The sequence below is a fragment of the Anomaloglossus baeobatrachus genome, chromosome 6 (genome assembly GCF_048569485.1).
Source record: "Anomaloglossus baeobatrachus isolate aAnoBae1 chromosome 6, aAnoBae1.hap1, whole genome shotgun sequence".
NCBI classification, from domain to species: domain Eukaryota; kingdom Metazoa; phylum Chordata; class Amphibia; order Anura; family Aromobatidae; genus Anomaloglossus; species Anomaloglossus baeobatrachus.
Window position 1 is genome coordinate 226269960 of NC_134358.1, and position 24902 is coordinate 226294861.

General features: G+C 43.0%; 1 protein-coding gene across 2 annotated transcripts in view; it reads right to left on the reverse strand.

The window, feature by feature from the left end:
• The window catches only part of RNF144B (ring finger protein 144B), an 85185-nt gene that overhangs the window by 16226 nt on the left and 44057 nt on the right, over window positions 1-24902 (reverse strand). For both annotated transcript variants that reach the window (XM_075316437.1, XM_075316438.1), the window contains exons 5-6: window positions 23428-23632; window positions 6185-6329 (exon numbers count right to left, since the gene is read on the reverse strand). In XM_075316437.1, the coding sequence (XP_075172552.1) occupies window positions 6185-6329; window positions 23428-23632 (350 nt within the window). The remainder of the gene's footprint in view (window positions 1-6184; window positions 6330-23427; window positions 23633-24902) is intronic.

Sequence of the window (24902 nt, forward strand, 5' to 3'; positions counted from 1 at the left end):
TCTTACATGAATTAGATAAACAGAAGAATAGGTAATGGTTAATTACAGAGAATATATGATATGGTATGCTCTTGTTGATCATAAACATAAGCACTTACTGACACCTCAAATGGCTTTCTTCTACTTTAACCTGAAATTACATTATTTATGAATCAGTAAAGAGGTCCATCTAGGGCTTTAATTCTGCACTTTTACATTTCTTCTTCTCTAATCAATCAAGATGACCTCAGACTAGCCATTAAATAGAGTATTTTCAATAATGACTGTACTAGAAAAACTAGACTTTTAAGGCTATGGACACCTTTGACATAGAAAAATAATTTTCCCAAGTTACAAAAGTACACCAAGTTTCATTGCTTAATACTATTTCAGTTTTCCCGATATACAGATTGCGAATGCCAATCTTTTGCCAGTCTGTTCTTACTTCCTATTGACATTAATGCAGAACAGTATCTTTTTATCTATCCTCTTGGAACACTTAGATGCTTTCCCCTATTCATTTTCTGATCCGTCATGTATGTCTTCCCTGACCAGAGATAGAAAGCAAAGCAGAGAGACAATCCAGACCCAGAAACAATTTGCAGTTCAATACAATATGACAGCTAGCTATCTAAGGCCTGCGCCACACATCCGTGCCTCCGGCACGTGTTTGTCATTTTTTACACGTACCGGCGGCACGGAGACATGTACAGCAATGCTACCCTATGGTAGCAGGCACACACACGTAAAACCACACGGAACGTGTGTCCGTGTGCGTTTGTACGTGTGTGCGATTTTCAAAGCGCTGACATGTCAGTGTTTTCTCCGGCAGCACGGGTGTTACACGGCCCGCACCGTACCGGTGTAGTGTGGATGCGGTCCCGTGTGACACGCGCCGGAGTAAACACACATGTCAGGGAAAAAAATAAAAAACATTAACTCACCTTCTCCAGCCCTCCTGTCTCTGCCGCTGCTGCCTCTTGCTGCCGACCGCCGCTCATTATTCTCATTGAATATTCACTTCACTGCCTGGCAGCAGCAGCAGCGGGGAGACAGGAGGGCTGGAGACCGAGGATCAGCACCACGGACAGCAGCGCGGACATCAGGAAGGACCAGGTGAGTATAATAATTACCGGTTCTACGTGTGCTATCGCGGATAGCACACGTAGAACACACGTGTCACGCACGTACCAGAGACACGTACTTACCTGCACGCAACACGCAGGGGAAATACGTGTCTCTCGGCACGTGCGTGAAATTCACGTGAGTGTGGCAGAGGCCTAAAGGAGTTGCACACTCTCAAGTATCAAAATGTTAAAAAATGAAAAAAAATTAAAAAACTAATGAAGGCTTTTTAAAAAGTTGCTTAGTTTAATAATTAATACTGAAAGCACAATAAAAGAAAGGAAGGAATGATCACTACAAATTGTCTCAAATGCTTTAAGATAAACATCGGGCTTATGCAGGGGCGGAATGATAGCGGCTGCAGGGATTGCAAACATGACCGAGCCCACAAGTTTAGGGGGCCCGCCGACTCCAGCTTCTGCTTCAGCTGGATGCACGTCTGAAGGCGCACATCCAGCTGAAATGCATTGCGGCACAGAAACCTGTTGGGTCCCTGCACTGTAATACAAGCTACCGGACGAGCTGTGACTGCTGACATCGGCATCACCCTTAACTGAGGACGGCGCATGTCAGTGACGTCATATGCTGCTATTGGACAGATGCTGATGTCCGCTACCAGCCACTGCGAGCCATGCAAAGTGTGAGCCAGGGAGGGTGAATACAATGTTTTTGGTGTTTTTTTGCGATAAACAGAACAGAGACATATTTACCAGGATGGGGACATATACAAGGAGGGACCCAGGAGGAGGAAAATAAACCAGCTGGGGGATATGTATACCAGGTGGGGACATATATACCAGGAGGGGCACAGAATGAAGACATATATACCAAGAAGGGGACATGAATAGCAGGAGAGGGACATATATTCCAGGATGGGAGACATTTTTACCAGGATGGGGGAGCATATATACTAGTATATGGTCTAGGGTGGGGACATACACTACAGTTTAAAAGTTTAGGGTCACTTAGATATTTCCTTATTTTTTTAAAGAAAACCAATTTTTTTTTTTCTCAATGAAGCTAACATTAAATTAAACAAAAATACACACTCTATACATTGTTAATGTGGTAAATGACTATTCTAGCTTTAAACGTTTGGTTTTTAATGCAATATCTACATAGGTGTATAGAGGCCTATTTCCAACAACCATCACTCCAGTGTTGTAATGGTACATTGTATTTGCTAACTGTGTTAGAAGACTAATGGATGCTTAGAAATCCCTTGAAAACCTTTGTGCAAGTATGCTAGCACAGCTGAAAACAGTTTTGCAGATTAGAGAAGCTACAAAACTGACCTTCCTTTAAGCTAGTTGAGAATCTGGAAATTTATATTTGTTGGTTCCAGTAAACTCTCAAAATGGCCAAAAAGAGAGAATTTTCATGTGAAACGCAACAGTCTATTCTAGTTCTTAGAAATGAAGGATATTCCATGCGAGAATTTGCCAAGAAACTGAAGATTTCCTACAACGGTGTGTACTACTCCCGTCAGACGAGAGCACAAACAGGCTCTAACCAGAGTAGAAAGAGATGTGGGAGGCCTCGCTGCACAACTGGGGCATGATACCACGGAAAACATGCAAACGCCCACAAGGCGATGCGACGCCCAGGGGACTAGATCCTCTAATCATTTACATAGGGAACATGTAAGTAGTAAAACATATTTTAAAACATTCATATTACACAATATTACAACACAGGGATGGGTAGGAAGGGGTTACTAGGCCACACATCACCCTGCTTCTAGGTTAGAATGCATAAGGCGCCTGACCGGTTCCCTTTAAAGGGGTTGTCCATGACATTTATCAAATTTGAATGAGTCCGCATGTCAGATTTTCACAGCGTTAAGTATTAGGTTTCTGCTCTTTCCACAATTGTCACGTGACCGGTTCAAATTTGATTTAGATACATTTGATCACATGCTTACCGCTTTATCTCAATTGAGAGTAGCAGAAATGAAAGCAGTTTGCCATTATCACTAATTAATTTTTCTCTAAGACGTGTACAGGTCTTGCCAGGCACCTCCAGATACTGCGACCACGGGGACCAGGCACAAGGCCCCATTGACCACACTCAGGACCTCAGCCTAGTAGTCTCACCCCCTGGGTGCCTTATTGTACCTGCCTCATTATACCTACCTTAGGCTTTACGCTTCAGAAACAGGCATCCCCTTCACAGATCATAAGTTACACGTGTTCAAACATATGGACCTAATCAATGCCAGGTGCTGATTTTGCTATAGTCCCATTTTTTAAGAGACGTTGGAGACGCCATCTTCTCCTATCTCGAATGGTCAGATGACCATTATCATATATTGTTTCAAACAAGTTAGATAAGAGGACGATTGTCATCCTATCATTCATGTGAGGGAATTAAGGCTCTATAAGAGTGATGAATACTAGATATATGCAATTGATTATTCTACGCGACATGCGTTATACTACAAACCCTTGAGTCCTTGAAAAAGACCGAAGGTATTGGTCGATACGTTGGACTTATTTTGCATGTTTTTTTGATATCCCCACAAGAATTCAATAAATACACTTTCAGACGAAAAATTATTTCTGGAATCATCTTCATTAAAGTGCCAGATTCATTGCATTTACTGGACTTATTTTTTCCGAGCACCTTATCTCTTCTTAGTCGAGCCAGGCCCTTCTACTATATCGGACAGTATTGACAGACCAGTCTACGTGTTTTGAGCAAAGCCCTAAAGCTGGGGTCACACTAAAAGACAGTGACAACGACGTCGCTTTTACGTCACCATGTTCTGTGACGTAGCAGCGACCTTGTAAGTCGCTGTTATGATCGCTGCTTAGCTGTCAAACACAGCAGCCGAAGCAGCGATCATAACGACACGCGTCGCTGTTCTGCAACATGTGCAGAGAGCAGGGAGCCGCGCACACTGAGCGCTGGCTCCCTGCTCTCCTAGCTACAGTACACATCGGGTTAATTACACGATGTGTACTGCAGCTACATGTGCAGAGAGCAGGGAGCCGCGCACACTGCTTAGCGCTGGCTCCTTGCTCTCCTAGCTACAGTACACATCGGGTTAATTACACGATGCGTACTGCAGCTACATGTGCAGAGAGCAGGAGCCGGCACTGGCAACGTGAGAGCGGCGGAGGCTGGTAACGAAGGTAAATATTGGAGGAAAAGGAGAAAAAGGGGTATACCAACATGGGATCACCACAACAATATATAAAGAATAAATATTTTATTGATACATGCAGAAACAAGAAAACACATATCTCCGCACTTGGAGTGTGGGCACACAATAACACGATTAAAAACACTTAAAAAGCCAAAAGGCATGGATACCATACACGCCAGGAATAATAACATATGAAAAATACAATGCTAATACAGCGAAGGTACTCTATAAGATATTGCACAAAGCCCGTTCCCAAAATAGATCCGTATATAATGGTAATAAGACAAAGACTGTATGATATAATATACAGATATAAGTGAAGTGCAAAATTGGAAAACCACTGTTCAGATACAGTCAGATATGCTAACACCTGATGTGTAGGATATATCAAACGTGTTGCAGTATGTTACCCCTATATGCAGTGACCACAGAGGTCAATGAGTCGTACAGTGGAGGCCTAGTGGTGCACAATGTGCATTACAGGCAAGTATATAGCTAATCAGAGTATGGGCAGCACGCTGCAGGTACGTGTGGAGGTTAGGCTAAATCTGCAAAGTATGAAACACAATGCAAGTGCATCAACAGAAGGCAACGCAATAGATATTAATATAAAGCCATGGACAAACAAAGAATACCTCATACAATCAGTATCCCCAATATATGAGGGATATGAACCATGCCCATCACCCCTATGAAAAACCTGTAAATGCACCATGTGCAGTATGAACCAGTATATAGTTAGGAGAGTATACGCAGAATACTGCAGGTATATATAAAGGTTTGAAAAGATCTGCACAATATATTTAACACAATACAAGTGTATCAATGAAGGGCAACGCAGTAAATATCAATATGGGACCAATGAGTGTAAAAAATACCTCATACAGCCAATATCCCTAGCAACTAAGAGGTGTGAACCATGCCTGTCACTCCTAAAATAGGGCCAAGAAGCCACTAGGGCCATACAAGGAGGCCAAGGCAGGGATTTTAGGGATTAAGGCTAGAGATAGTACAAGAGCGGGACCGTGCTTACTACCCCAAGAAAATAATGGCAGCCATGTAAGAGGGGTAGGTAAGAAGAGTACCAACTATGTTCCTGGCGTGGAACCCCACGCGTATCGCCACGTGTGCAGTGGCTTCCTCAGGGGAAAGAAAGGCAGTCACCTTGGTTACCCGATGTTTACCTTGGTTACAGCTTACTGCAGCTGCCAGATGCCGGCTCCTGCTCCCTGCTCGCTTCATTTCGTCGCTCTCTCGCTGTCACACACAGCGATCTGTGCGTCACAGCGGGAGAGCGACGACCAAAAAATGAAGCAGGACATTCAGCAACGAGCGGCGACCTCACAGCAGGGGCCAGCTCGTTGCTGGATGTCACACACAGCGACAGCGACGGGACATCGCTGAAACGTCACAGAAAATGGTGACGTAGCAGCGACGTCGTTGTCGTTGTCGCTGTGTGTGACACCAGCTTTAGTCTAGATGCTGGATGTCAAGGCTAGATGTGCTTGATATCCAGCTAGTCTGTCTGCACAGTCTCCTACTCTGGAAGGGAGATAACCCACGTCTCTCTGTAAGGACCTACTCAGGACATGTGTTTCTAATTGCAAGTATATCCAGTTGCTCTATACAACTTTTGCTTTATGTAACTGGACCTATCTCAGCCTTGTCTAAGTTGTCAGGTACGGATACTGTTTAATTAGTGCCTGGACAAGGCTAGGCATTTTGTGTTCATGATTTTGTTTTCTGTGATATGTAACCTGTGAAATAAAATACAGAAAGGACAGTTTAAAAGGATGACGACTATGTACTCTGTTATTTATTTCTGGAAATGATGATCATATGAGACTTTTTTTCAGAATTGTAGACTGTATACTTTATAAACGATAATGTAGCATATTTACAATGTAATAAAAATAGGTGAAGACTTACATCAAGATTTTGTAAGCAGTACCAACAAAATGTGTGTTTGCAGTTTTTGCACATCATTTGTGCACAGCCTTCATTCCTCTCAATATAAATATGGCATACAGGACACTGCTTGATACAAGCATCTACATCTGCATTAACAAGGACTCTGGAAAAAAGAAAAATATACAGAATGCTTTCAGAAAGGCAGCTCATAGCGATAAAACATTATCATGTTGAGACAATAGTCTTGTACATATAACATCAAAGTATGACCCCTTGTCTAATGAATGCACACCCATTCTTAGGTCAGTGTATAGCAGCACATTTTAGATGTTTTTTAACTCATGCAGTGGGTTCCCCCGCACCTCCCAAACAAAGAATGCGATAGGTTGAAGGACATTTTAACGTACAGACTTTAATCTGTATGAGCAGCAGGAATCAGTTGATGGGTTCCTTCTAACATTAGACACTGACTCCAGTATTACAGACATATATGGACAAAAATATTGGGAGACACAGTTGTGCCCAAACGTTTTGAGACTGACAAAGTTTGATATAAAAAAAAAACTAAGTATGAAGCTTCAACTTTTATAGAGGGAATTTGCACTAATCAGATTGTTATGAATAGAGATGAGTGAACCAAACTTGTAAATGTCGGGGTTCGTACCGAATACTGGGTGTTCAGGGCTCGAACCTGAACATGGTCATTTAGAAAAAAAATAAAAAAAGTGTATGCACAAATTTGGGGGCTGTTCACATGGTAACCACTTGATCAAGCATTGGGGTATTCAGGTATGCTCGGCCCAGTAAGAGCCCCTTACAGTCTCTGAATGACTAACTGGGGGTAAAAACAACATTTTCGGATGCGGTGTGTAAAAAAAAAAAAAAAAAAAAAAAAAAAAGCAACCAACCAACTTTCTCTATTGGAAATGCTCTGTTTATGGCTTGTTGTATGTGGGCAGAGAGCCGAACTGCTCAGTCTTTGGCTGCTATTATAATTGTTACTTAAGCCCGTATGTTCGGGGGTCCCCATTGACTTATTGGGTCAAGTCTGGTCAACAAGTTCAGGTCAAGTCTGGGTCCCGAAATGAACTGTAAACTAAAGTCTTTCCAAACCCGGCTAGCCAGAATATCCATGGGGCCGCTAAGCTCTACTTATGAAGAGTGATCAGAAAATTTTCAAAGTCATAGATTAATTAAAAAAAAAACAACAAAACATTAATAACACTGAACTTCATCCCTGCAACAAAATGACATGCTTACAAAATTTCAGTGACCTCTCATTAGCTCAGGAGAAAGTTTTAACTAGTACAAGGCAGCTGATATCACTTTATCATGCTGAATGAATTATAAAGTAGACTGGTGCTTAACATCATTGTCTCCTTCTGCTAACTATGGTTACCTCCAAGGAAACAGGTGATCATTGCTTTGCATCAAAATTGCTTTACATGTAAGATTGCCCCTAAATCAACCATTTATTATATCACCAAGAGCTTCAAACTTGATGCATTTGTTAATAAGCAATTAAAAACCTATGAGATGCTTGTACTTCAATATGTCATAGAAGCATCAGACTAAAAGATATAAACAGAATTAAGTCCAAACTTTATATAAAATATAAAATTTTGTGTCAATCTCTAAACGTTTGCCCATTACTGTACACACTACACAGTTTCCTTCAAACTTCATAGGCACTAATTTGTAGTTATTTTCCCCTTTACAGCTATAACAGCTTCCACTCTTAGGGGAAGGTTTTCCACAAGAGTTTGGAGTGTGTATATGGGAAAATGTTGTTTAGTGCGATTTATTAGATCCTACAGGGGCAGTCATAGGCCCTATAACACGGAGGACGATTGCATCGCAATGCTCGGACTGGCCGTTGGCTCCCTTGACCAGAGCAGAACAGCATGTACCTCTATGCAGCTGTCTTGCTCAGGTTAGGAGAGCAACCAGCTAGTTCACGCATTGCGATACAATAGTCGTTCGTGTTATACGGCCATCTGACTGCGCACCGCACTGAGTACCGCATGTAACATCTTAAGAATAGTAGAAGCACAAAATCAAAAAAATACTCTATAGGCTTTTAGTTTTGAAGCTACCTCAAGAGGGGAGAATGTATTATTCCTGATAAGCATTTAATTTTATTCAGTGATGTATAAGAAAAATAAAATGTGTACACTATGTGGTCGCTATAAAAGAGTATTGATATAGGGCTATATGATTTCCTCTCATTCATCAATGCTTTGTAAAAACAAGCAATCTTTCTATCAGTTTTACCAACAATACTTGGTATATAAGGGGCCTAATGGTCCCTAAAGAAACAGAATGGAAATTCAATTTCCAAAATGTTATTCTCAGCTTTAGGCCTTATTCACACGTCAGTATATTTGCATCAGCGTTTGTATGCCAAAGCCAGGAGTGGAACTGCGAGGGAAAAACTATAATTGAAAGATTGGCTGTATTGAATAGTTGCCCCGGCTTGCACCCGTTCACACTTGTCTAAGGCTACATGCGCACGCTGCTTTTTTTCCTGCTTTTTTGCTGCTTTTTTGGCTGCAGTTTTGTCAGAACTTTCTGACATTTGACTTCCCAGCAAAGTCTATGAGAAGTCAGATTTGTCATGCGCACATTGCAGTTTATTTGTCAGCGTTTTTTTTGTCAAAAGTTTGTGACAAAAAAAATGCACGTTCATTCTTCCTGCGTTTTTGTCAACATTTGTCACCCATTGAAATCAATGAGGGCATCAAAAACGCAGGAAAAATGCATGCTAATCAAAAGTGGTGCATTTTACCTGCATTTTACCTGCGTTTTTGGTACCAAAAACGCAAGTCATTTGTCAGGAAGTGAGGTCAGGCAAGTGGTCCCGTCCCGTCCTCCATGTGTTCCCCGAAGTACCGCTGTCCCCAGGGGAGATGATGTGGAGGACGGGGACTATCAGCAGCGGCGGCAGCGAGAGGGAAAAATCAATGTTTTCAGCTGCCAATGTCCATCCCCCTCTCGCTGCCGCCGGCGCCGCTGATAGTCCCCGTCCTCCACGTGTTCCCCGAAGTACCGCTGTCCCCAGCGTGCACGCACAGGGGAGATGATGGACCCCTCTCGCTGCCACCGCCGCCGCTGATAGTGCCGTCCTCCACGCTCCTGTCAGCTCCACGCAGTAGCACGATCAGCTGAGCTGTCACTGAGGTTACTCGCGGCCACCGCTGGATTCAGCGGTGGCCGCGGGTAACCTCAGTGACAGCTCAGCTGATCGTGCGGCTGTCTTCAGTTGCTGCGTGGAGCTGACCGGAGCGGCGGTGTCTGCTGCTTCTCCGGTCACCTCAATTCAGCAGAGCTGGAAGCGACGCTGGACCATCCTGGATTACGCCGGACATGGAGGGCTTTGTCGGGGTTAATAAATTGGTAATGAGGGAATTTGTTAGTGTTTTTTATTTCTAATAAAGGATTTTTCGGGTGTGTGTGCGTTTATTTACTGTAACTTACAGATTAATCATGGAAGGTATCTCGGGGAGATGCCTGACATGATTAATCTAGGACTTATTGGCAGCTGTGGGCTGCCAATAACTCCTTATTACCCCGATTTGCCAACGCACCAGGGCAAAATCGGGAAGAGCCGGGTACTGTCCCAGAACTGTCGCATATAATGTATGCGGCAATTCTGGGCGGCTGCTGACTGATATTGTTAGGCTGGGGGGCTCCCCATAATGTGGGGCTCCCCATCCTGAGAATACCAGCCTTCAGCCGTATGGCTTTATCTGGCTGGCATTAAAATTGGGGGGGACCGCACGCCAGTTTTTTTTAATTATTTATTTATTTCTAATTTTTTTTTTTCAATTCAACAAGCTTTATGGGCTTGTTTGAACTGAAAAATACATGAAACAATTGTTGACTAAACTGCAGCCAAAAACGCACCAAAAAAGCACCTACATTTTTTGACATTTCCAGGCTCTCTCTGACAAGGTGCAGTTTTGGCTGCAGTTTTGGCTGCAGTTTGTGAACACGAAAAAGAAGCAGCGTGCGCATGTAGCCTTATTCTGTTTGGAGGTGCTGGTCAGTTTATATTTATAATTGACAGATTGACATGTTCTGTGTTTTGGAGACACTCCTGATTTTGGCATACAAATACTGACGAAATACTGATGAAAAAATGCAGACGTGATTATGATTAAGTTGTTGAAGGAAGATGCAACAAGCCATACATATAAAATAAATGACCAAAGCTTTGTGGGCCATAACGAGTGCCACCATTTATGAGATGGTATTTTCTCTTGCTGAAAGTGATGGATGGGGAGCAAACAACCCTCTATAACATCAATGTAAAAGAAATAAGATGTTTGATTTGTTTGCGGGGGAAGTTGGGGAGGGAGGGGATAAACTTTAAACTACAATTTTCAAATAAGTTAGCTGCACAGTTCACATATTTTATTAGCTATAGGAATTTATTTTTGTTCTTTTAGATTTCTCATTTTTATTTCCAGACTAAAGATGTTCTATGACTTAGCGACTGTGTAAAACAACGGTAACAGAACAACAGTTCACAAATAGACATCAGCAGGTATTATACTATGTTTGCGTTAAGGAAACTTTTGGCACCTTAACATGTCTTGCTGCATCTAGCACAAATACAACACAAGAATGACTTTCATTAGATGAATAGCCTTCCATTCTTCCAAACCAGAAGTACTGGTTGTATGACTGTTAATTACCGCTTTGTTATACTAGACACTTTGCACTAGAAAAAATAAAAATGTTCTGGAATGTTCCAAGAATTTTTCTGTTTACCATCTGGCTAATGTCATTGCAAAACATAAATATCTAGAAATGCCACAAGAGCAGCATGCAACAAAAACAGCTTCAGTGGAAATGTGGTCACAGCAGCAACCACATATCCACTACTGTCCATAGTATGGTTAACATTTTATGACAAATTAAAAAAAAAAAACAACAAATGTATATGTTTATGTATAAAAAATACACATAAGGGTAAAAAAATATTTTTTTGTGTTATAGAACCAAACCTAAAAAACAAACCAAAACTATATAAATCTGGTATCGCTGTAATTGTACAGACTTGAGTAATAAAGCCAGGCTATCACTTATACCTCAAGGTGAATGGCATAAAATATAGTAATAAAACCCAATTCTTCCACTGCTTTTGATTCGTTCATTCTTCCTCCAAATAATCGCAGTAAAGGGTGCTTTACACTCTGCGACATCGCTAGCAATACCTAGCGATGTCGTGTGCGATAGCACCCACCCACGTCGCTGATTCGTCATGGGGGTGATCGCTGCCGTAGCGAACAATATCCCTACGGCAGCGTCACACACACACATACCTGCTTAGCGACGTCGCTGGAGACACCGAACAATCTCTCCTTTAAGGGGGCGGTTTGTTCGGCGTCACAGTGGTGTCACTAAGCAGCCGCCCAATAGCAGGAGGGGAGGAGATGAGCGGCCGGAAAATGCGCCCACCTCCTTCCTTCCTCATTGCCGGTGGACGCAGGTAAGGAGATGTTCGTCGTTCCTGCGGTGTCACACACAGCGATGTGTGGTGCCGCAGGAACGACGAACAACCAGCGGCATGCACCACCAACGATATTATGAAAAGGAGCGACGTGTCAACGATCAACGATTTTTGACGTTTTGCGATCGTTGATAGTTGCTCCTTTTAGACACACACAACGATATCGCTAACGGCGCCGGATGTGCGTCACGAACACCGTGACCCCGACGATATATCGTTAGCGATATTGTTGTGTGTAAAGTACCCTTAAGGCTTGGCTCACATTTATGCTGCGCTCTACGCTGAGCGCTTATTTACACCAGAGCACCAGCACTTTATATGGCATAATTTTATATATTTGGTAATTATCTGGTAGCATCAATGGTCGGTATTTGCACTATGCACTTTAAGTACCTGTTTATATGCTGCTAAAAAAGGGAATATCTTTGTCTATTAATTATATTCTATAGAAAATAGCATGAATTGTTTTTAATATATTTCTTTAATAAACTTGGCATTTTATCTTAATACAGCTGTTTTGGTCACTATCCCCTTTTTTGGTGTTTTATGCTTGCACTAAATTTGGGATTTATTGATTAGCAAGCTCACTAGTGTGAGCTTTTGCGGAGTTTGTGATTATTTATCTATACACAGCTCGTGCTAAGCCTTAAATTCATGGTGTCACGCCAAATTTGACATGGCCACCATGAATTTCTAGTAAACAGTATAAAAACAAAAAAAAAAAAAAAATTTATTTTTTTTATTAGAAAATAAACAAAAAAAAATTAGAGACTCCATCTTTATTATAAAAAATCCGACGCAGTACACAGGGAGAGCAATGTCAGCTCTGCTTCATCACTTTGTACAGACAAGTGTCTCTACAGAGCGAGAAGCAGGCTGACACCTACAGTGACAGTCAAAGTTCAATCGAGTCCATGGCTAAACCATGGACTCGGGTGATCCCTGACGTCACCGTGAACTTGGCCGAAAACTGCCGAGTGACTAGCAGTGCAGTCAATACCATCGGAAGTTAATGATTGGACCCAGAAGCAAAAGCGGCCGAGAGACAGCGACTGCAGGACGCGTTGCAGGACCTGTAAGTATAATGACAATGTTTATTATTAACTATATTCCTTATTTTACAGTCCCCCCCGGCCCATCCCATAACGGTAAAGTCCAATCTCAGGGTTAGGACGCAAGTTCGGGTTATCTCCGACCCAAACCTCCACAAACAGTTCGGGCGAGGATCCCGATCCCGAGCATCGGGGGGGGAGGGTTCACCCATCACTAGTTATAACCTCAAAGCGACATTGGTCAGAGTTTAAAAAATTGGCCTGATCATGAAGGTGAAAACAGGCTAGGGGGGCGGGGTGAAGGGGTTAACAATACTTTTGGTGTCTTCAGGGGTAGGAACTTGACCACCATCTTATATATGTACATATAGTTACAGCTATACATATATAACAGTTAATGGCATGTTAGGTTAGTCTCATGAATTTTCAAGTTTCCCAAAGAAATGTGAAAACTGTATGGCTATTGATAGCATAGGTAAGTATGAAGAAAAACATTCCCTCAGCATGATGTTGCCAACACCCTGTTTGACTGTGGGAATGGTGTTTTTAAGGTGCTGTGCAATGTTCGTTTTCCGCCACACAACATTTGGCCCAAAAAGTTGTGCTTTGGTCTCATCTGACCAGAGCACCTTCTCTTACATGCCATTGAGAGCACACCGCTAACAAGGAAAAAGGTGCTCTGGTCAGATGAGGTAAAAGTAGAACTTTTTGAACTAAATGCAAAACGTGATGTTTGACAGAAAACGAACACTGCATGTCACTGTGAAAACATCATTCTCACCGTAAATCATGGTGATGGCAGAATCATGCTATGGGGAAGCTGTTCCTACAGCAGGAACAGAGGACGCTGATCAGAGTTGATGGGAAGATGTATGGAGCAAAATACAAGGAAATTCTAGAGAAAACATTGGTTGAGGCTGCAAAAATACTGAGACTGAGGTGTAAGTCCACATTACAGCAAGACAACAACTCTAAACGTATTGTTAGAGCTACAATGGAATGGTTAGACCAAAGCATATTCACGTGTTTGAATGGCCCAGTCAAAGTCCAAATCTGTGGTGAGATTTGAAAATTAATGTTCACAGACGCCTCCATCCAATCTCTGTGAGCTACAACTATTTTGCAAAGAAGAATGGATGCAAAGGTCAGCCTCCAGATGTGTAAAACTGGTAGAGATATCTCAAGAAAGACTTGCAGCACTAATTGCAGCAAAAGGTGGTCCTACAAGGTATTCATTTGGAAGAGGCTGAATACAAAAGGCACATCATAATTTTTCAGATTTATATGTTTAACAAATATCTAGAAAACGATGTATCATTTCCTTTACACTACACAATTACTTGCTACTTTGTGTTGGTATATCACAAATTCCCCCTAAAAATATGTTTAAGTCTGGGGTTGTATTGTGAAAAAATGTGGAAAATCTCACGATATGAATCCATTTTCAAGGCACAGTATGTTTGAAACACTAAATAAATAAAAGGAAAGGAAAGAAGCTTCCGGGAACTGATCTTAGACTCACCAAGTCTAAGATCAGTCCCTGAAATGCGTTGGTGTCCAGTGCTGGTTGTGACTCCTGTCTTTTTCTTGTGAGATCCACTATTTTGTACGATTTTAAAGAATCTCATAAAAAAGCGGATTTTATTGAAATTTTCCCGGAAGCTGGTTCCTTTCCTTTATTTGCTGATACACACATTGACAACAGCAGTGGGAACCTGCGCTTCCATGGCGTTAGAGAATTAAGCCCCAAAGCATGTGGTGAGCTGCACTCGCTCTATTCACTTATGTTTGAAACACTGCAGAATTTTAGAATAACAGAAAATATCATTTGAAAAGCGGACCTGTGACTACGAGTCTCAAATAGAAAAAGCGAGCTTCGGCACACTCAAGAAGGAATGATATGAAAGAGTTCTCTGCAGGTGATTTTATTGCAAGGCAAAAAAGGTTTTTCAAATAAACTGACGTTTCAGCTCATAGAGCTTTTATCAAGGTAATGCTGTGTATAATACAGAATGAAAAAAGAAAATGAAATTAATACGATGTAAAAATAAAACAGTGGTTTACATACAGTGTACAAAAGATGTATACATCACTCCATTGTATATAATTGTTTACATCACACGTTATATACACAGGAACATTAGAAAAAATGTTTGCAATCACATGAGAAAGTAAAGCATACAAAGAAGGTTGATCATAAGGAATCATCATCATCATCTTGGTATTTGTAACCTACCTAGCAAGGGGATATAAAAGGCATAGACCAATAGACCATGTTATATGGATCAGAACGTGGTTGTTGAATGTGCCTGAACAGAAAGAGAGTACATTAAGATACAAAAAAAAACAGAAGAATGGATTGAATTGCAAAGATAGTGTAAGTTATCCAGGATGTACCAATAAAAGAGAGCGAAACGTCACCCACCTATTACTGCAATAATACACATAAACGTGAAAGGGAGTGGTGATGGTGCCAATATACAGTGGCAAAATGCAATGTTGTCCTATGGAAAAGAGATATACATGTAACATATGGGAGTCTACAGGGAAAGAGGGCCACAGTGACGTTTAGACAAATAACAGTAATACCTTGGCAGCAATCCCAGCTGGGAAAATAGAAAGGCTTAAGGGCTGAAAAGCATGATTCGCCAATGGCGTCGCAAAAACGTATTATATGCAACACATCAGTACGTGCCTGTGAGGGTATTTAATAAAATAAAAACACATTGAGTTGGTATTTGACAAATTAAATTGAAATTACCCTACAGTTCTATAATATAGGGCATATAATGAAAATTATGTATATCAGTTGTATAATATTAATCATATGAAATATAACTGATAATATATACTTAGTGTGGCAGGGGTCCACTGGAAATCCTAGTGGTAAATATGTATTTTTTTTGGATAACTAAAGGGTGCTTTACACGCTGCGACATCGCGAACGATATATCGTCGGGGTCACGTCGTTAGTGACACACATCTGGCGTCGTTAGCGACATCGCAGCGTGTGACACCAAGGAGCAACGATCAATGATCACAAAAACGTCAAAAATCATTGATCGTTGACACGTCGCTCCTTTTGATAATATCGTTGGTGGGGCATGCCGCTGGTTGTTCATCGCTATGTGTGACGCCGCAGGAACGACGAACATCTCCTTACCTGCGTCAACTGGCAATGAGGAAGGAAAGAGGGGGGCGGCATGTGTCGCCCGCTCATCTAAGCCCCTCCTCTGCTATTGGGCGGTCACTTAGTGACGCCGCAGTGACGTCGCTATGACGCCGAACGCACCTTCCACTTGAAAGAGGGATTGTTCGGCGGTCACAGCGACGTCGCTGAAAAGGTATGTGCGTCTGACGCTGCCGTACCGATAATGTTCGCTACGGCAGCGATCACCAAATGTCGCACGAACGACGGGGGCGGGTGCTATCGTGCACGACATCGCTAGCGATGTCACGGTGTGTAAAGCACCCTTTACACTATCTTTGCAATTCAATCCATTCTTCTGTTTTTTGTATCTCCATGTTGTAAACAATTACATACAATGGAGTGATGTATAAATCTTTTGTACACTGTATGTAAACCACTGTTTTATTTTTACATTGTTTGTATTAATTTCATTTTCTTTTTTCATTCTATATTATACACAGCATTACCTTGATAAAAGCTCTATGAGCTGAAACGTCGGTTTATTTGAAAAACCTTGTATGCCTTGCAATAAAATCACCTGTAGAGAACTCTATTTCATATCATTCCTTTTGAGTGTGCCGAAGCTCGCTTTTTCTACTGGATTTCTATTTTCCTTCAGAGCACCTCTCTACCATAGGGTTAGTGAAGGCAGGCTGACTCTTTCTACGAGTCTCAAATGACTTGATTGAAACTTAATCCCGCGGCTTCTTCCTGACACGTTTTTTCCTAGTTGTTCGAATAGCGAGAGACCTGTCAGTCAAGGGGATCGAAGCGAGAAGAGGCTGGGGACCTGCCTTGGACTAGTCATCTGAGATGCATAGCCCCCAACCAGCTTTTCAAAGTACATTTTCTCTTAAAGTATCCCATGACAGGTTCCCTTTCACTTCTTATTATTCTAGGCGTCAAACATAACGGTTTAACATCATCGAGTAGAAAAAGGGAAAAAAAATAAAAGACAATTATCTTTCGGACACACGCTGAAAAACAAGTGACACAACCAGTTTCTGATGCATAAGAATAAAAGTACATTAATGTAAGTAAATATGGAAATAAATGACCTACAATAAGTGATTTAAGTGGTATGACCTAAATAACTCGCAGTAAACTGAGTATAAGAGTCATGGCCTGTCAGGCTTGCGTAAGCAGAAGTGTCACAAAGGCTCAATCCAGATATATCAGGGTCATGAAGATATGTTTATTTCAAAGTAAATTTACTTTTTTGTGTCATATTTTTTTACATACTATAAAAGACACATCAAAAATAGTATTAGTGGAGGGTCCTGGAGCACAAGCTATATAAAATAAGGGCTATGGAACAAAAACATATCTCCCAAATGAGGATGAACGAGAGGATGTAGAGTGCCAAAGGAGTCAACATGCAGCCCCTTTGGTCTATCTACCAGTGGTGGTGTGGGTATTAATACAAATATACTATATTTACATACACACATATTATAATAATATATATATTATATATATACATACATATACATACACACACATATACATACACATACACATATACACACACACACATATATATTTTATACACACACGCACACACACACACACACACACACAGACAGTACAGACCAAAAGATTGGAGACACCTTATCATTCAAAGAGTTTTCTTTATTTTCATGACTGAAAATTGTAGATTCACATTGAAGGCATCAAAACTATGAATTAACACATGTGGAATGAAATACTTAACAAAAAGTATGAAACAACTCAAAATATGTCTTATATTGTAGGTTCTTCAAAGTAGCCACCTTTTGCTTTGATTACTGCTTTGCACACTCTTGGAATACTCTTAATGAGCTTCACGAGGTAGTCACCAGAAATGGTTTTCACATCACAGGTGTGCCCTGTCAGGTTTAATAAGTGGGATTTCTTGCCTTATAAATGGGGTTGGGACAATCAGTTGTGTTGTGCAGAAGTCTGGTGGATACACAGCTGATAGTCCTACTGAATAGACTGTTAGAATTTGTATTATGGCAAGAAAAAAGCAGCTAAGTAAAGAAAAACGAGTGGCCATCATTAATTTAAGAAATGAAGGTCAGTCAGTCCGAAAAATTGGGAAAAACTTTGAAAGTGTCCCCAAGTGCAGTGGCAAAAACCATCAAACGCTACAAAGAAACTGGCTCACATGAGGACCGCCCCAGGAAAGAAAGACAAAGAGTCACCTCTGCTGCGGAGGATAAGTTTATCAGAGTCACCAGCCTCAGAAATCGCAGGTTAACAGCAGCTCAGTTTAGAGACCAGGTCAATGGCACATAGAGTTCTATAATGCCACACAGCGTTCTAGCAGCAGACACATCTCTAGAACAACTGTTAAGAGGAGACTTTGTGCAGCAGCCCTTCATGGTAAAATAGCTGCTAGGAAACCACTGCTAAGGACAGGCAACAAACAGAAGAGACTTGTTTGTGCTAAAGAACACAAGGAATGAACATTAGACCAGGGGAAATCTGTGCTTTTGTCTGAAGAGTCCAAATTTGAGATCTTTGGATCCAACCACCGTGTCTTTGTGCAACGCAGAAAAGGTGAACAGATGGATTCTACATGCCTGGTTTCCACTGTGAAGCATGGAGAAGGAGGTGTGATGGTTCGAGGGTGCTTTAAGGGTGACACTGTTGGGGATTTATTCAAAATTGAAGACATACTGAACCAGCATGGCTACCAGAGCATCTTGCAGCGGCATGCTATTCCATCCGGTTTGCGTTTAGTTGGACCATCATTTATTTTTCAACAGGACACTGACCCCAAACACACCTCCAGGCTGTGTAAGGGCTATTTGACTAAGAAGGAGAGTGATGGGGTGCTACACCAGATGACTTGGCCTCCACAGTCACCAGACCTGAACCCAATCGAGATGGTTTGGGGTGAGCAAAAGGGCCAACAAGTGCTAAGCATCTCTGGGAACTCCTTTAAGACTGTTGGAAGACAATTTATGGTGACTACCTCTTGAAGCTCATGAAGAGAATGCCAAAGAGTTTACAAAGCAGTAATCAAAGCAAAAGGTGGCTACTTTGAAGAACCTAGAATATAAAAGACATATTTTCAGTGGTTTCACATGTTTTTGTTAAGTATTTCATTACACATGTGTTATTTCATAGTTTTGATGCCTAAAAAATATATAGATAGATAGATAGATAGATAGATAGATAGATAGATAGATCTATCTATATATAATTGCCTTATTCTGTCTGTCTGTCTTGCTCCAAAATTGTATCCTTACGGTGACACAAAGCTGATTGGCCACTGGGCTCGCCATGGCCCCGCCCCCCCCGCACGGATTGGCCGCTCGCCTCGCCTCCGTCCCCCCCCACGGATTGGTCGCTCGCCTCGGCCTGGCCTCGCCCTCCGCATGGATTGCCCGCTCGCCTCGGCCCTCCGCACGCATCGCCAGACATAACCTTGCGCTGCTGGGATCGTGACAGAACTCCGTCACGATCCCAGCAGCGCCAGACATAACCTTGTGATGCTCTGATCGTGACGGAGCCGGTGAACGCTGGTAACCATTATACACATCGGGTAACTAAGGTCCCTTGGTTACCCAATGTGTATCATAGTTACCAGCATACACCGGCTCCGTCACGATCCCAGCAACGCCAGACATACCCTTGCGATGCTGGGATCGTGACGGAGCCGGTGAACGCTGGTAACCATTATACACATCGGGTAACTAAGGTCCCTTAGTTACCCGATGTGTATGATAGTTACCAGCGTACACCGGATCCCGGTACACATGTGCAGGGAGCCGGCATTATACTCCTCTCCCCCCAGGACTACTCCTCCTATAATAGTCCTCCTATTATACTCCTCTCTGAGTATAATAGGAGAACTATTATAGGGGGGTGCACAGCATGGGGGATGTAGCACGATGGGGGGTGTGCGCAGCATGGGGATGTAGCACGATGGGGAGTGCGCAGCATGGGGGATGGAGCACGATGGGGGGGTGCGCAGCATGGGGGATGGAGCACGAAGGGGGGTGCGCAGCATGGGGGATGGAGCACGAAGGGGGTTGCACAGCATGGGGGATGGAGCACAATGGGGAGTGCACAGCATGGGGGACGGAGCACGATGGGGGGGTGCGCAGCATGGGGGACGGAGCACGATGGGGGGGTGCGCAGCATGTGGGATGTAGCACGATGGGGAGTGCGCAGCATGGGGGATGGAGCACGATGGGGGTGTGCGCAGCATGGGGGATGGAGCACGATGGGGGGTGCGCAGCATGGGGGATGGAGCACGATGGGGGGTGCACAGCATGGGGGATGGAGCACAATGGGGAGTGCACAGCATGGGGGACGGAGCACGATGGGGTGTGCGCAGCATGGGGGACGGAGCACGATGGGGGTGTGCGCAGCATGTGGGATGGAGCACGATGGGGGAGTGCGCAGCATGGGGGATGGAGCACGATGGGGGGTGCGCAGCATGGGGGATGGAGCACGATGGGGGGGTGCGCAGCATGTGGGATGGAGCACGATGGGGAGTGCGCAGCATGGGGGATGGAGCACGATGGGGAGTGTGCAGCATGGGGGATGGAGCACGATGGGGAGTGCGCAGCATGGGGGATGGAGCACAATGGGGGTGTGCGCAGCATGGGGGATGGAGCACAATGGGGGGGTGCGCAGCATGGGGGATGGAGCCCGATGGGGGGTGCACAGCATGGGGGATGGAGCCCGATGGGGGGTGCGCACCATGGGGGATGGAGCCCGATGGGGGGTGCGCACCATGGGGGATGGAGCACGATGGGGGGGTGCGCAGCATGGGGGATGGAGCACGATGGGGGAAGTGCGCAGCATGGAGGATGGAGCACGATGGGGAAGTGCGCAGCATGGGGGGATGGAGCACGATGGGGAAGTGCGCAGCATGGGGGATGGAGCACGATGGGGAAGTGCGCAGCATGGGGGATGGAGCACGATGGGGGGTGCGCAGCATGGGGGATGGAGCACGATGGGGAGTGCGCAGCATGGGGGATGGAGCACGATGGGGGAGTGCGCAGCATCGGGGATGGAGCACGATGGGGATTGGGCAGCATGGGGGATGGAGCACGATGGGGGGTGGAGTACGATGGGAGGTGCACACCTCCCCCCAACACACACACACACACACACACACACACACACACTGGGAACCTCAAACACCGCCCTACACAGACACCCACACACACAGACAACGCCGCACACACACAACACACAAACACCGCGGCATACATAAATATACGCACATACCGCACAACACACACATTGCACAAAACATACCTCCCCCCAAAACACACCACACCCACACAAACCGCGCAACACACACACACACACAACGCAACACACGCAACACACATACAACACCGCTCTCACCCCCCGCCACACCCAGACAACACCCAGAACATGTACAGCGCCCTACACAAACACCTGGTAACTACACACAACAACATTATATATATATATATATATATATATATATATATATATATATATATATATATATATATATATATATATATATATATATATATATATATATATATATATATAAAAAATCATACATGAACTACACAATACGTAAATTGTAGAATACCCGATGCGTAGAATCGGGCCACCTTCTTATATATATATATATACACACACACACACACACACACACATACATACATATACATACATACATACATACATACATACATACACACACACACACACACACACACACACTTTTCATTTGTTTAGAATATTTCAAATGTTGGCATATAATAGCTGTAATATACTGGGTACTTCTAAATTACTCATTTTGAGGCACATTGTTACATATTCCCAAGCATCCCATGCTCCAAAGACAAAACTGTACATGGACGTGTTCACCCCATATTTCTGAACAGTGGAAATTTTCACTCCTTCATCATTCAGCGATTTTCCATTTTTCCTTTTCCTTTTTTCCTCTCCTTCATCCAAGAGCCATAACTATTTTTATTTTTCTGTCAACATAGCCATACGAGGGCTTGTTGTTTGTTGTGGGACAAATTATACTTTTGAATGAAACCATTAACTTTACCATACAGTATAGGAAAAAATGGGGGGAAAAAATTCGAAGTGCGGTGAAACTGCAAATGAAAGTGCAATTTCACAATTGTTTTTAGGGTTTGTTTTTCTTTTATTTACCATGTTCACTATAAAAGGTAAAACTAACCTGGCCGTATGATATTATATAATTTATTATATCCATATCCTTTTTGGCACCATTCTCAGAGGCCAGTAAGGCTTTAATTTTTCGAGATCTGGGGTTGTGTATTGGCTTATTTTTTTGCGACCTAAGCTGATGTTTTAACAAACCATTTTTTATAGTTGCGATGCTTTGATCGCCTCTTATTATTATAATGTTTCATTGACCAAAAAGACTTAATTCTGGTGTTTTAAATTATTTTTTCATTACGTTGTTAAACAATCAAATTTATTTTAGACTTTGATAGATCGGAAATTTCTGAACGCAGAGATGGATGCCAATTTTTTGTCTGGTTTTCTTTTCAGTGGGGCAAAAGGGAGGAGGGTGTGCTCTGAACTTTTGTTTAAACTTATTTTTCATATTTTTAAAAACGTTTTTTCTTGTCACCTTAGGAGACTTGAAGCTGCAATCATCCAATCGCTTGTGCTGTTACAGAGCAATGCATCAGCGCAGCTCTGTACAGCAGAAATCACCATCTCCTATGAATGCCAGCTCGCAGCCGGCATTCACAAGAAGTTTGTCATGAGAGACACAGCTCATCAGCTGACCTTTGGCTGTAAAACAAACCCATCATGGTTCCCCACAATCATGTCACACGACCGCCAATCAAAGCAGGAAATTACGCACTCCCACCAACGCGTGTTAAATTCAGCGGTCAGAGATTAATGGTGGGAATTAACTAGTTAACAGCTGTGGGTGGATCTCTGATTCACCCATGGCTCTTAGATGCACATGTAAGCTAATCAGGTCAGCCGACATGTGCATGGCAACAATGCAGGATAGGTATGCGAACCAAAGGCAGGGACACGACCTTGGATGTACTAGTATGTCCAAGGGCGTGGAGGGATGAAATAAAATCACTTGGCACACCAGTCTGTATTGTGTAGTATCCACATGTGTTTGTGTAACTGCTTATGTGATATTGAATTGAATGATTTACAAATAAATGTTATATGCCATCTAATGCCTACATTATGCTTTAATAATCCAGTAGGTTATGATTCAGCCAACCTAGTTTGTTAATAAAAAAATGAAAACATTTTACAAGTTGTTTGGAAGAAAACGCTACAACATATAAGAATTATATAGAGGAGCAATAAGCCAGAGGTAAGCAAGATAACAAAATAGTAGTGTAGGGGTCTGGTGGGTACTGATCACAGCAGAATTTCTACAACCCCCTCCTTACATGAAGCAGTAAGTGGGGCCCTGATACCAAAGCAAAGAACGCAATGACAATTTCCAATGAAATTTCATTACAATTCGTTATAGGTAAAATCCAGTTACCCTTTTTCAGGCTGTACAGCTACTGGCTGCTTTTCTTCACAGACGTGTTCAGAGTGCCAGGTCCTTTTGCATGCAGAACAAAATTTTACACGGCAGGCGTGGCAGTCCACTGACACAGGCAAGCCGGAGTCACCCAGCTCAATTTGGCATACTGTTTGGCAGTCTGCAGTAGGGCACCACGTTCGGCAAGGGTCAAGGTGAACTTCTGAAATAACAATAGAAGAAGCTTTTGTCATACACCATGCTTATGATAAAAAGTCTATATCTTTGCATAGAAATTAAAAATCACTGTAAAGATCATTCTTTGACACTTTGCATACTTCATAACAAATGCAGCAAGGTAAAAAAGGCAAAATAACAGCAATTCTTTGGAAACCTATGAAAGATAGGATAGATGGGAAAAGCAGATGCCAAATAACACTCTCTAAAGGCCACTTTACACGCTGCGATATCGGTACAGATATCGCTAGCGTGGGTAACCGCCCCCATCGGTTGTGCGACATGGGCAAATCGCTGCCCGTGGCACACAACATCACCCAGACCCGTCACACTACTTACCTGCCCTGCGACGTCGCTGTGAGTGGCGAAATGCCTCCTTTCTAAGGGGGCGATTCGTTCAGCATCACAGCGACATCACAGCTGCGTCACTGAACCGCCGCCCAATAGAAGCGGAGGGGCGGAGATGAGCGGGACGAACATCCCGCCCACCTCCTTCCTTCCGCATTGCAGGCGGGAGGCAGGTAAGGAGAGGTTCCTCGTTTCTGCGGTGTCACACATACAGATGTGTGCTGCCGCAGGAACGAGGAACAACTTCGTTACTGCTGCAGCAACGATATTAGACAATGGACCCCCATGTCACCGATGAGAGATTTTGCACGTTTTTGCAACGATGCAAAATCGCTCATAGGCGTCACACGCAACGGCATCGCTAAAGCGACCGGATGTGCGTCACAAATTCAGTGATCCCAACGACATCGCTTGAGCAATGTCGCAGCGTGTAAAGCGGCCTTAAGGCAGTAATCATCCATTACTATGGATCCTGCTGCGATCTGTTGAGAAAAAAGTTCTGTAAACACAACTTTTTTGTCCATTGTTAAATAACTGATGTGTGATCCATTTTTTTAGCATTGCAGTCTATGGAGAATGGATCCGTTAACAGATTGCTATTTAGTCACCCATTTTTCTTGGAATTGTAACGGAGCTGTTTTTTTTTTTCTTACCATGTCATAAATAGTGACCCGTTAACGGATCCGTTCTCCATCGACTCGCATGTTAAAAAAACGTATACGGTAGAAATCATTTTGCCAACAGATCTCTGCAGGATCTGTTCTAACGAATGATTAAAAGGACATGTGAAGTCAGAATAAGACGCTTCTTGTCTAAACTCCACAGACCTTAGATTTACCACACAATACATAGGACTTCTATAGGCAAAAATGCCAGTGAAAGGCAGTAGCCCATGTGTAAAGATCTGT